At 41.1% G+C, this 13,458-nt stretch overlaps 1 protein-coding gene across 1 annotated transcript in view; it reads right to left on the bottom strand.

The window, feature by feature from the left end:
• Positions 1 to 1,041: 1,041 nt before the first annotated feature.
• The window catches only part of COBL (cordon-bleu WH2 repeat protein), a 167,126-nt gene continuing 154,709 nt past the window's right edge, over positions 1,042 to 13,458 (bottom strand). Inside the window, exons 14-17 of the mRNA XM_075142377.1 lie at positions 11,403 to 13,414; positions 10,725 to 10,844; positions 8,363 to 8,614; positions 1,042 to 2,361 (exon numbers count right to left, since the gene is read on the bottom strand). Of these exons, the coding sequence (XP_074998478.1) occupies positions 2,344 to 2,361; positions 8,363 to 8,614; positions 10,725 to 10,844; positions 11,403 to 13,414 (2,402 nt within the window). The 3' untranslated portion in view covers positions 1,042 to 2,343. The remainder of the gene's footprint in view (positions 2,362 to 8,362; positions 8,615 to 10,724; positions 10,845 to 11,402; positions 13,415 to 13,458) is intronic.

The following is a 13,458-nucleotide window of genomic DNA, read 5'->3' as shown; positions in this document are numbered from 1 at the left end:
TTCATTGAAAATAGGTTTATATTTAAAGTTCCATTCATCTAGGGTTAAATTGAGCTGCTACCAGGAATTCAACAGCACCTGGATGACAATGTAAGAGCATACACAGCTCCTATCAACATGAGAAGGGAACGCACACCCAGTCTAGCTTCCTACTGTAGACAGCTGAACTCCCCCTCCATTTTCAGCTTGAGCTGTGACTGAGCTAGCAGGATTTTTCGTAATTTTTTTGCTGTCACAATGAAGGTGACATCTCATCTTGCAGCTGTTCTTAATCTTATTTTTTTTACCCATGGGAATTCAATACTCAGAAGTTTATCCATGAATAACTCTTTTATAAACTTTAGCTATATGCAGTGCCAGCACCCAGACCCAGAACCTTTGCATCACAAAACCTGGAGGATCTTCTTATCTCAAAATCCAGTTCTGGATCCCTTACATTGAAAAGTACGTACCCATACAACCTACCACACTGAAGAGGCGCTCGTCGGGAGGGGCTACAGACCCAGGGCCTTCAGGCAACGCGAAGGACAAGAAGGAGACCTGCACTGAAGTCTGTCTTAGAGCACCTAACCAAGGAAGCTGTGTTCGCTGCTGGTGGGACTGCCTACAGCATTCCAGCTTATGAGTGACTGAATCCCTTCCTGCGATAGCATTTTTAACATGTTAGTATTTCTGATCTAAAGCATCCTGAGAAGACTCTTAAGGCAAAAGAAGGCTAACCAGTCAACAAAGGTGATCTCATTTATCCTAGGGTGTGACAGAGAACCTTAGTTCTGAATATATTAGCTTCCCTAATGAGGAACTGGATCATTATCAGTACTGCATTATTATCGAAATGTATATAACTCTGACATCTTGATTCTAGTTGGTGATTTCTACTGTGTTCCCAGATTATTAGTTGTGAGCCCTTTCCTGGCTTGAGACATTTTGTATTAGACCGAGATATCAAACACAGAATACTGGTTTGCTTAAGTCTATCTCTAGTTCTAATTTCTTTCTGTAAATGAAAAACATTTGGCAAAACAAGTCTTTCAAGCCATGTCAGGTTTTGATTTTGTCTTTATTCGTGGCACTAACAGACATCAGTATTGTACAATATATAATATATAGTCACATTAAATGCAGATGGCTAAATATTCTCGTGCTTTCAACATTACATAGCTATACATTTTAAATTTCAGCTCCAAAAAAAAAGGATCCGCCATCACTCCGGTCTGTGATTATAAAAATGTAAATGTACAAACTTCCTCTTCTTCAGTTTCATTACAATATAGGAAATGTGAAAAACCATTTTCATTCTTCCTTTTTAAGTTAATCAATTTAACAAAATATTTTCAAAATATGTACAACAACTACCGAAGTAGTTAACATTTGAAAAAGGTGCCGCTATAAATACTCACGAGACAACATACAACAGCCACACGAATTGGAAACAAAGGGCCAACTTATGCATGACCTGAACAAGAGATGACAAAAGTCCTGGTTACTGATACAAACAAGCTTCACTTCATTCTGCAGTGCAGGAATGAATTTTAAATCTTGGACCTCTATGCAGTACTCTGAATCTTATTTATAACCTTCACAATCTGTTGCAAATAGAGATCCTTTAAGGTGTCTCAATATTTTTGAAGTGCCATGAATGTTACTAGGGTTCAGTATATCTCTGCATATTAGCATTCTATACATCATATCCCATAAGTAACAATTTTTTCAATAGATACTGTCTCACATTCATTATTGATTGCCTGCTGTCTCAGAGCTCCACCAGAGATACAAAGTTCATCTAATTTTAAAAACCAATGACTCCAGCATATGACAATTTAGGTCCTTCATAATGTACCATAACTTTTTTCTTGTGATTGTTTTTTATAGGTTTTTATTCTGGTTTTCACCCTAATCGCTTACAGCCCTTTTCCAAGTCAAATAAGAAGCAAGTAAATAGTTTGAAATAGTTACATACTTTTAACAACTTCAAGTGAGTATTACTTTTCAGACAGCTAGCAAAGTCTTTTAATTTTGCCTATAAACACAAGTAAGTATTAACACAGGACTGCACAGTGTTTATATTCTTATTAACCTGCCAACAAGAATAGTTTATTGGCAACCTTAAATATTCAGAGGCAAAACACAATTCCTTGGCACAGAAGCTTTACGGCAGAGCAACATATTTTCCCCTTAGAACCATTATGCAGGAACACACAGAAAATTAATTACAACTTATTTTGGCTTGTAGACAAGAGAAGAAGCTAAACTTCTTGATTTTTTTGCCACTTCAGACCTTGAATGATGATTATGGGTGCATACGGGGTTAGATTTTCCCATTACCTGTTCTTTATACATGATTCAAACGAGCAGAGGGACCTATAACAAAGAAAAGCACATGATCATTCAAGCTATTTTTAAACCTCCAACTGTTGACATTGTTAACCAAACATTCTCCTGTGGGGCTGTTTTCAAGCTTAGTCTCTTCATCAGCTCCTTGAGCTTACTTAAAGCTTATCTGCTTTTTCTAGCTCTATCAGTTGGTCTAATGAAAGGTGTTATCCTTCCCTAAAAATCCCACAGCTCACACATCCTTAGGTATTACGGTTGCAGTTACATGATTACTGGAACATAAGTGATGTATTTTTCTGTCAACTTCCTTCATTTTGTGGAACGAACAGAAACCCAGGCTGCAAGTACGCAATATCTGACAGTCAAAATCTATTCAGTATCGGTTAGCTGTCACCGATCATAAAAATCAATTGATGAGTACTTTGCTTCCCGATTGAATGAAGGAAACCCCCGACGGCTTTGATTCAGGAAAATACTTCAACAAATACTTATCTTCCCCAGGTCATCTAAGCATATGCTTAATTTTAAATAGGTACGCTGGGGTGCTCTTCCAAAATCACAGTTACTGAGCTTTGATTCTACCAGAGAGATATACATTAAGGTCATCACGAAAACTAAACAGGAATAATGTATTTGATCAAGCCTAAACCTTCCATTTTGGCTTTAGCATCCACAGCAGAAGCGTTATTCTTGGGGAAAAAAATAGGTCACGGTACAAATTATTAGCAAGGTGAAGAGTTCAAAATAAATTTTATCTTTCAATTCAAATAGAGTAACAGCATGCAAACAACTGCCTTTCACTGTGCATGGGAACTAGAATCACTTTATAGGCTCATTTGACTACCTGTATTTATCAAGCTCGGCCAACCTTTTAGTGGATCCTCCTACCCCATTTCCAGCATACCAATGCCAACATCAACAGCGGCTTTGAGTCTGTAATCTCTGTCATTGCACCCACAGACACTGATGATAAGAAATAGTATTTCTTCATTCACAATTATATATCTCTGATTACGTGAGAAGAATAGTCCACTGCTTGACATAAAGGTATGGAACTAGGCCATGCTTCCTAGAAGGCACTCAATGTGTCATAATTCAGATCGATGCATTACTTGTTGGCAACCGACTTCAAATTATCCCAGCATATACCAGGGACTCATTGTAATTGGTGCAGTAACTACCTTACCTGGCTCCTTTGATTGCCAATAGAATGATACACGGCACGTATCAAGAGCTTATGTGACTAAATGCCGATGCCAAATACTGGCATGAACGCTTGTGGATACTGTGATGGAGCCAAATTAATTTTTAAAATCGCAGCGAGCAAACAGAAAAGGCTGCTTAGATGCAGCTCCAATCTTTACTGGAAAACACGTGACATCTGTAGAATCTCTCTTGCACGTACCATTAAAAAGTGGTCTACAGCAATCATTTTACCACGAGCAAAAGCCTGTTCTTCAGATGTACAACTTGCCTTCCCCACCTTGTGCAGGCAAATTCCCCTGCAATATTTCCACCAAATCCCTGGGTGCAACTCTACCTAAAAGGAGCAGATGGCATATAAGCTAAGGCAACTTTTATAGCTTCTCTTTGTTGGGTAAGATTTTCAATCCTGCATGGGCTTGTGCTGCAACTATACCTACAGCTAGACATCTAGTGGGTTATTTGCATGCGTAGTTATGTTTTTTTCCACAGATAATCATGGTGAATCCCAAGGCAAGTTGCACAGACACAAAAACACACATGCAACGGTATACATAATTTCAGAAATCTAGCTAGGTTATTTTGCATTTTCTGAGATAGAAATAGAAAGCAAAAACTAAACATAAAGATCTTAAGTATGTGGAATTGTGACAAAAGTTGCTTGATACAATTTAAGGAAAACACGAGTTCACTTTTAACACCAGAAGCTCAAACGGTACAGCTCTATGACCTGCGTTTTGCTCACCAGAATTAGCCAAAATTTGGTCTCAGATCAGCTGTTTATTTCCTGGATCAACTGACTCTCCTTTGTACAGGAGGCAGACCGCACGGCTGGGAAGCAGGCTTCTCACTAGTGAGACGTGTTCATTTCTCAAGACAATTAACTGCCAAAGGCACTAGGTCAGCCATCCTGGCTTGTGGCCTTACTTGACGCCATCTCCCTGACTTGCTGTTATACTTGCTGTTGTACTCACGGACGTGTTAAACACCTGCCAGGTTCCTGGACAGACCATTTTGAAAACTGAGGGAAAAGGTTACTTCCTGCACGTTGTCAGGCCTTTTCCAGTTTGGTAAGTTCACCCCTTTCCAGTAACACGTCTGCATCTCCGTTCCCTTTGGGTAGGCTCTGCAGCCTAACCACTTTCTGGCAGGTCTCTGAACTGCACTGCACTGGGGATGAACCATTTTACTGAGCAGGCCCAACTGGGCTTGGCATCCACAAGAGTTTTCCTTCGGGAGTCTGTGGACAGCAACAGTGTGCAATAAAACAGAAGCTGTTTCTTCAAAACAAAGTATGATTTATTTGCCAAAGCAGGCACAGTACTCCAAGAAATGGATTAAAGAACAGCCAGGAGACCTATGCGCATACTGTCTTACCTATACTTGGCATTTCCCTCAAGTACCTATTTTTGCTCTGGTTTGTTTTGGGTGACCCAGTTACAGCCTGTGTGGTGCAGACCCTGACTCTCAGCAAGGCAGGGTCAGCCTGCAGCAAGTTCTCTCCTCCCTTCCTGCATAGTGGATCTTTTAACATTAAAGTTCATGACTTTAGCAAACAGCTGTGTAATCAGGGGTGGAGTGGAGGAGTTGCCTTTTTACAGATATTAATAGAGCTCAAATGTTTCTTGGGATGCTCCTTATCTAGGCAATTGGTTGCTTTTTATGTTTGGTTCCCCTGACAGCCCCGTTTGATCTACTTCCATTGCAAATAACCCCTCATAAATAAGCACAAACTGAGCCATACATAAGTATGCTTCCCAGTTCCCCACAATATTAGCTAAATAGATGACTTCACCACCAGAAGCCCTTGTTCCAGCAAACTTCGAGAAGACAATAGAAGAGAAACAGACACAATTACGGAGCTGAACTACCTACTCTGCTGTCTAGCGGCAACCAAAATCTTCTAGAAAGCGAAGTCAAAAATGGCTCTCTGCTCACACCTCCAAATCATGACATGATAGATCTTTGACAGAGGAAGCAAAACAAAGAAAAAAGCTTGTTTCTGTCCTGGCACAAAACCACCTGCCAGCCACTGTCTACCAAAAACTCAATGCTCCTCGGAGACATGTTCTTCAGCTGTTAAGGAAGAAAACTCTGACATGCAGCTATCATATGTTCTCCTCTACCAGTTCAACTTTTGCTGTCACAAGTTGTCCAACTGCAGGGAAGGATCAGAATTCGGCTCTGTCCTGGTTCCAGCTGGGACAGGGTTAACTTTCTTCCCAGTAGCCTGGGGGGTGTGCTGTGTTTTGGGTTCGGTGTGAAAGGAGCGTTGATGGCCCATTGATGCTTTGGCTGTTGCTGGGTGATGCTTGCACCGGGAGGGGGGAGCACAGCCGGGGTGGTGGACCCAGCTGGCCAATGGGGTATTCTATACCATGGGACATCATGCTCAGGATAAAAACCAGGTGTGTGGGGGGGCTCGCGCCCCGTTCGTGACACGCGGTCGGCGGTCGGTGAGCGGTTCTGTTGTGCATTGCCTGCTTTGTGTATTCTGTTATTGTTGTTGTTCTCACTGTTATTATTACTGTTCTACTTAGTTTTATTTCAATTATTAAACTGTTTTTATCTCAACCCGGGAGCTTTCCTACTTGTGCCCTCCCAATTCTCTCCCCCATCCCACCGGGGGGGGGGGGTGATCGAGCGGCTGCGTGGCGTTTATTTTTGCTGGCTGGGGTTAAACCACGACAGGCTCTCATTTAATGCAGCAAGCTAGGAGAGATATTAATATGCACTGGATAGAAACTCTTTGAGAAATCTGGCAACATTTTTACTTTTATCAGTGATCAAGGGCATGAGATCTCAGATGTCAGTGATATGATGTCTCTGGCATATACAAGACTCAGCTTGCATATCCAGTATCATGAAGGACAGCACAATAATAACAAAATCATACTCTGTCTTGGACAAAACGCTGCTCTCTTTTATTTGCATAAAAATCTATATAGTAAGAGATGTACTCTTCTGTCATCCAATGTCAAAACTACCAAAAATTACTCTGTCTTGAAAATGAAAGAAGACAGGCACAGTATTTAGCAGAATACATCAGTATATCAAGCTTACTTTCACAGTCTGCACTGGCTAGCCAACTGTTTTGAAATAAATCCCCAAGGATATGATAAAGACTTGCTTTAATGAGTAGAGCTATGGGTCCCCTCAGAGGCTTTTGCAAGAGTAATGTAGTTGGAAGAACAAAGAATTTGGAAAGATCTAGAAAACAACTGCATGCAGTATTCTTGAATATCCAAATCCCCTATTTTCTGTAAATTGGTAAAGTGGGGAAATAAAGGCCTGATCTGGAGTATTATTTCTTCACAATTTGTAGTCTTAGAATCATAGAAGCATAGAGTATCTTGAATTAGAAAGGACCCATAAAGAACATTGAGTCCAACTCCCCGCTCCTCACAGGACTACCTAAAACTAAACCATATGACTAAGAGTGTCGTCCAGACGCTCCTTGAACTCTGACAGGTTTGGTGCCATGACCGCTTCCCTGGGGAGCCTGTTCCAGTGACCAACCGCCCTCTCAGTGAAGAACCTTTTCCTAACGTCCCATCTGAACTTCAACTTCCCCTCACGCAGCTTCATTCCATTTCCTCGTGTCCAGTCGCTGGAAACCAGAGAGAGGAGATCGGCCCCTATCCCTCCACTGCCCTCCTTGAGGAAGGTGTAGACTGCGATGAGGTCACCCCTCAGCCTTCTCCAAGCTGAACAAACTAAGTGACCTCAGCCACACCTCGTAATAGTATGCATAATATGGATGTAATTTTGCACATGCAAAATAACTGCACATCCAGATTTCTGTTTGCATCAGATGTAAAGTTCCCTGAAACACTGATTTATTTGTGCCGTTTGTATGATTCTGTGGAATTTCTGGTTTATCAGAAACAAGATTTTTTGGGCTACTTTTTAATGTTAAAATTTGATCGTATTTTTTGAATTATTTTAAAGAGGACAAGTAAGCAAGGTTAAAGCCTATTTACACATTTATGATTGGCATCAGCTAAATCACATGTTGGGAAAACTACATCTGCTTTTGTACATTCCCTAAAGTCCTTGGATCAAAGTCTATTCTTGGATACTGCAGTGTAATATTGGGATGGCTCCGCTCAGGCCAATTGATCTGCTTCTCTTTACCAAGAAATGCAGTGTAACTTGACGTTAGGAAGAACAAATTTTGATCTAAGAGATAAGTGAACTTACTCCAAAAATCACACCCAGGCAACTGAGCATTTATCCATCTGGGAGTTGACTGACCCATAGCTAACCACAGAAATGAAACACACATCATCCAATTAATAAAGTTCAGACAGACATTAAAACGACCCCACAGTTTTACTGACAGCTCTCAGCACATGCGACCAAGGTGTAAGTGTTGGGGAATCAAGGTCTAGGGCACACTGCTGAAATTAGGAGAGAATACTTACCTCTACATTTGCTTCAGGGTCTCATATCTGTCTTTCTTAGGTTCACCTTGTCTAAAGGACATCCACTATTATCTCAGATTCACAAGAATGAAAAGGGCATGACAACGCTTTCTGAAATGATATTCATGCTCTTGATATTCTCTTTGAAAAAGAAAAATATTGACCATTCATGTGGTTTCACACATGCACAGGCATGTTTTAGTCTTAGTAGTATGTTTTAATAGCTGTTCAAAGGTTTGAAATACACTCCTGATCTTTGATTCAGTTAGAGGATACAGTGCATGTACCTTCTTCTGATGGAAGAAAGAAATGTATGGCTAGAACAGCTTATAAATGGCTCTCAAAGCACAGCAAGCCTAGGTTGTTTCAGCCACAATAAAATATAAAAGTACATTTACCTTTCTTAACTTTGCTGCTCCAGCACCAGAGCGAATGGCCTCCATTAGGGCTTGCCTTGCCTCCTCAGGGTTACCTGTAGCCGTGGCAGAGGATTTAGGAGTTGCTGCTGACAGCCGAGTGGGAGGTGGTGGTGGCGGCTGGGCAGGGGCAGGTGGGATACAAAGCTTCTCTTCCTGAGGGTCTTCTGCCTTCTGCAAGGACAGTTCTGCATTCCTAAAACTCTGCAGCTCTTCGGAGGCCAATGAGGAGATCTGCTCATGATGAAGTTGAAAGGAGGTAATTAATATCAAGCATGACTAAACTGTAATTACGTGACATTTGATGCACTTTCAGTACCCCGATTTCACTTTGCTTGAATGATGTAAAACACATAGAACTTTTGTTTGCTCGTGGAGTTGAACATCTGTTACTACTCACTCACATCACTCAGCTGGGCTGACTACCAGCATCAAAGATTTGGCATTGACTCTGTCTCAGAAACTCAATCTTTATTTACTGTGAGCTCCAGCATCCTGTAACTCTTCTTGGCATGTAAGGTAAGAGAGAGAGTTGGACTTGGTATTCATCTGGAAACAACCACAACGGTTTTGGAATCAGGAAGATATATTAAGGCTGCAGTAGCCACCCAGGAATCTCATTACTTTTTGGTGCCTGGGCTGCACAGAAATAATCCCAGATGACAGGAAGGCTCTTCTAGATCTGAGCTCTCAGACATGGCTTCACTGAAAAAAATGCCATTAAACCTGAAGTTTCCAGCCATACAAAAAAACCCAAACAAACAAAAAATAGGACCAGAGAGAACTATGTGAAAGCACTGAGAACAAGATCAATTGATTGCTTTTCCAAGCGTGTTTCTGTGGAATTTCTGAAACTAAAATTTCTGCACAAATTACCAGCTTGGAAACTGATCCTACGTTAAATGAACGCAGGGGGAGGAGGCAATCTTTCAGACTAAGCCAGCTTTTCCATCTACTGTCTCAACAAATATTTTTGCCGTTAACAACATTATTAGTTATAATCATGATAAATTGTTAGTAATTACAATGATTTGGCGATTATTAGGAAATTCAGTATCATGTGCCAAATGGGAGGTTTTCAAGCAGATGCATTAGCATTCCTTTCTCAGAGAAACTGAGGCACAAAACTTCTCTAGTGAAAAATGATCTCCCATCAAATAATCCACATTCAGAGAGGTCCTATATTCTATTCCTTCACTGCACACACACACACACACACTATATAGGAATACTGTCATGTCAGATAAAACATGAACATTTGAGATAACATGAAAGGGACAGCCCTTTCATCATAGTACATCTATATCTCACCCTGTACACATACAAACATGGTGCCTTAATAGCACAGGTGACATGGTGTGAAAAAGAAGCATACGGTTTCTAGGCAACTTCCCTTAAAATGATGGCAAAAGCCTCTCTGCTGGAGGAAAGTACTCCAAAAAGTCTCTGTGATAATACACCACCACTTCATTGTCAGAGCCTCTTTTATACAAATTTACATTTATTCCCAATGAATGCAGAATGCATGAAGATGGCTGCTGCCTAGCACGTCCTGCTTTCAGGCTCAGGGGAAGCTGTACCGTACCCGCAGCAAGGGCAGTAAGATATTTGAGGGACGAAGTAATTGCCTAACACAGGCAAGAGATTCTTTCTATCTAATGCCAGCTATCTGGATATGTGCTAATGGCCTGAGTCATTGCACGAGGGAAATGGGAACCTCCTTGCCAAATATATATCCTTGGCTGGATTACTGAACTGAGTGAAAACTAAGACTAGAACAATGCAGGTTTTGGCTATTAGGAGTACGAGATGCTGTAATGATTAGGTAAATCTTTCAGACAGAAGGAATCATCCTGCTGCGGTGAAAGTTGATCAACATCAATTACTTGCACACAACTTGCATGTACCAGCTCATGTTAACAGATAAACAGCATGCATGAAGAAGCCCTAGTGTGTTTTCAGGTAACTGAGACTGGATGCATGTGGTAGATAATGCAAATATATTAATCTAACTGCATACTCCTAATATTCAAAAAAACCCCACCTAAATGTGAAAATGATGAATATTTGATGTCTGCTATGTACACTCCCTGTAATTCAATTGGATTTCTACGTGTTTCTTTCTCAGCTAAAAGCACACCATTTGAGAGAGTGTTAAGTTTTATAGCAGAGGATAGGATCGGACCCGCTATGCTATCTGCTTAAGTCAGATCTGGTCTTATGTCATATTATTTCCCCTTCAACTTCTCTCTTTGCAGCCCAACGTTTAGTTTGTGGGTTTATTCAAAACACGCAGTAGGAACAGACTGCACTTAAAAGATAACTTACCATCTTGATTTCTTACCTTTCTCAGCTTTGAGGTGCCACTGTGGCCTCTAATAGCTGCTAGTAGGGCTGAGCGCTCATTCTCTGGCTCAGCGTATGAGGGTTTCCTGTGATTGCCATTTAGTGCACTGTCTGAAACCTAGAATATGAAAAGAATAAACCTCACATTGTTATTAGATATTTACTTAGAGATAGTTTGGAAACACTATTAAAAATATTTTTGGCACTTGCACCAGAATGCAAGCTATGGAGACTAATCAGTCTGTCTTCTTTCGGACCTGCTTTTACAACCCTTACTCACACTGAATGGTAAGGATACGTGTAGACAGTAATGCTGTACTTTCAGATGCAGTCTTATATCCCCTGAGCATGAAGTCAGTAGCAAACTCATATCACCTAGTAATACAAAATGCTATTTTCTTTCATTGCAGGTATTTACAAGTTTTCTCCATGCTGTGTGTTCCTGTTTTTACATAACACGCTGAAATGCGGGTTCGGCTCTTAGGCTAACCTCTCCTTTATGCTGTATCTCTGCACCCTCTGCCTCTTCTAGCTAGTGCAGTAGTGTCTTGGTCTGTATTTTGCCTTGTGTACTCCAGCTCACCAGCAACTGTACCAGTTGTAAAACCTCTGGTGTCTGGCAGGGTGAATACAGGGCTCTGCAGTCTGAACAGGCTAAAAAATGTCTCCACTTTACCTTTCTGAGTTTCTCCTTTCCCCCTCCTGTTTGAATGGCTTCCATTAGGGCACTGTGCAGTGACGTGTCTTTTGGAATTGGTTTTTGGACAATAGGTTTGAACTTCTTCTTTGGTCCAAAAATATTGGTCTGCACATTAACATCCAGTTCACCGATAGCGCTAATATCCGAATCATCAGGCTTCTCCTCCTGTTCTGACTCTGCATTTGCTGCTGCACCATTTAGCTCAGGTGAAGCTTTAAGTGAACTAACTTGTACACCGTTAGCAGGAGGCCATTTAGTGACTCGCAAGGACGAGCTGAAAGAGGATGGGACTCCTTGGAGATCAGGAGATTTGAGAGATGGGGCTGAATTAGTATGGGTCAAAGTCTCACATTTCTGGTCAAACAAAAGACGCGCCTTTTTCTCTGCTATACTTTGTTTGCAGTTTAAGCCAGGATCATCTTCTGCACTGTTGTTATCCTTTGAAGGGGATTTAGTAAGTGGGGCACTGACATTCTTTTTATAGAAACTCGCAGGAGTTGCTTGATTTGGTGCCCTGATGTTAACTACTTTGTCTTCCACGCCAGAGTTATCACCAGGTGTAAACCTATGGGATGCTTTTTGACTGCAAGTAAAAATACTTGAAAGTGTTTCTCTTGTTTCTGCTGATTCTGTTTCCACAGGGCTATATTTGGCCACAATAATACATCTTTTTGGTGAAACTTCTGCTTCAGTTTTAAGCTCTCCTGCCTGTTGCTTATTTTCATCTTTCTCGTGATATTCCATAGAGTCAGACTTAAAGGTAGTGACATTGATGTGTCTTGCAATGGCAGAAGCAACATACTGACTTGAAGTTCTCCTATGTGGCTTTAGAAATGGAAGCTCCAGCTTGTCCTTATTAATGGTTGGGGCCACTAATGGTGTTACCTGAGACTGTGTAACTGGAAGAGGCGGTTTGGTCCTTTCATTCTCAGACTGTCTTTCAGCTACCTGGGTAGTAACAGTTTGTGGTGCTACAGGTTTTGGAGCTGCAGGTTTGTGTTCATGTTTCATAGTAAAGGGCTTAGAGTTTGTGGTGACTGCTGATTTTTTAGGAAGATGTTCAGCAGCGTCATCGCTTTGCTTTTCCATAGAACTTGACCTCCAGAATGCCTTCACTTTCCCAAGACGAATTTCCTCACTTTCATCAGTAGAGGTACCTGGTATGTGCTTACTGACACCAGTGTTTGGGCCTATAAGGTTGCCTAGTTCATCTATCTTAATGGCACCAGTGGAGAGTGAAACTCCTCTATCAAAATGTTTTACTTCAGGTTTCGGAGGGACGACTTTAAAGGTTGTCAAACCCATTTTAGGTTCATAGTTTGTTCCTAAATTCTGGGCACGATGACACCATGTGGGTGTTGATGGGACTTCTTCTACTTCAGTTTTTTTTGCTGGTGGCCATTTGATTTCTAATTCTGATTTACTTTTTTTCAGAGATCTTTCCCTGTTACTACATTCATTAAATGGATTTATCTTCTCTTTTGCTGTACTGGTTTCAGTTGTGGCCTTGGAGTGAGATGGAGTCAGCTTAGATTTACATTCCTCAGACTTCACACCATGTTTGGTGGGGGGCTCCAGTCTTAAGTTCTTTTCATTTCTTTTTTCAAAGGAGGCTGTGAGAGATTCAAACATATCTCTCCTCTGTTCCACAGGCAAGTGACTGAATTCGTTTTCAGATGGTTGCTGATGTATTACGTCCCTGGATATGCACACAGCTCCACCATCTGTGTGCTCCTTATCAAAGGAACCTGCATTGTTTTTATTTGTAAAGCTTCCTGTATTAACAGAGTCAGCTGAGATATTTTGCAAAAGCCTTATCTCTGACTCTTGATTTCCAGCTGAGTTAGAGGTGCTGACTTCTGGAGCATCATCTATGACTGTTATTGGAACAGAAATGGTAACATCTTGGGCAGCCTCAACTTTTCTTGTATGTGGGCTCAACGCTTCATTGATGTACTCGGAGTCAGAGTTACTTATACCATCCACTGCTGCAAAATACACATACAACATTACATATAGACAGTATTTAGGC

This window comes from Calonectris borealis, chromosome 2 (genome assembly GCF_964195595.1).
Source record: "Calonectris borealis chromosome 2, bCalBor7.hap1.2, whole genome shotgun sequence".
NCBI classification, from domain to species: Eukaryota; Metazoa; Chordata; class Aves; order Procellariiformes; family Procellariidae; genus Calonectris; species Calonectris borealis.
The sequence above is the reverse complement of the archived record's forward strand: the minus strand, read 5'-3'. Positions and strand labels throughout refer to the sequence as shown.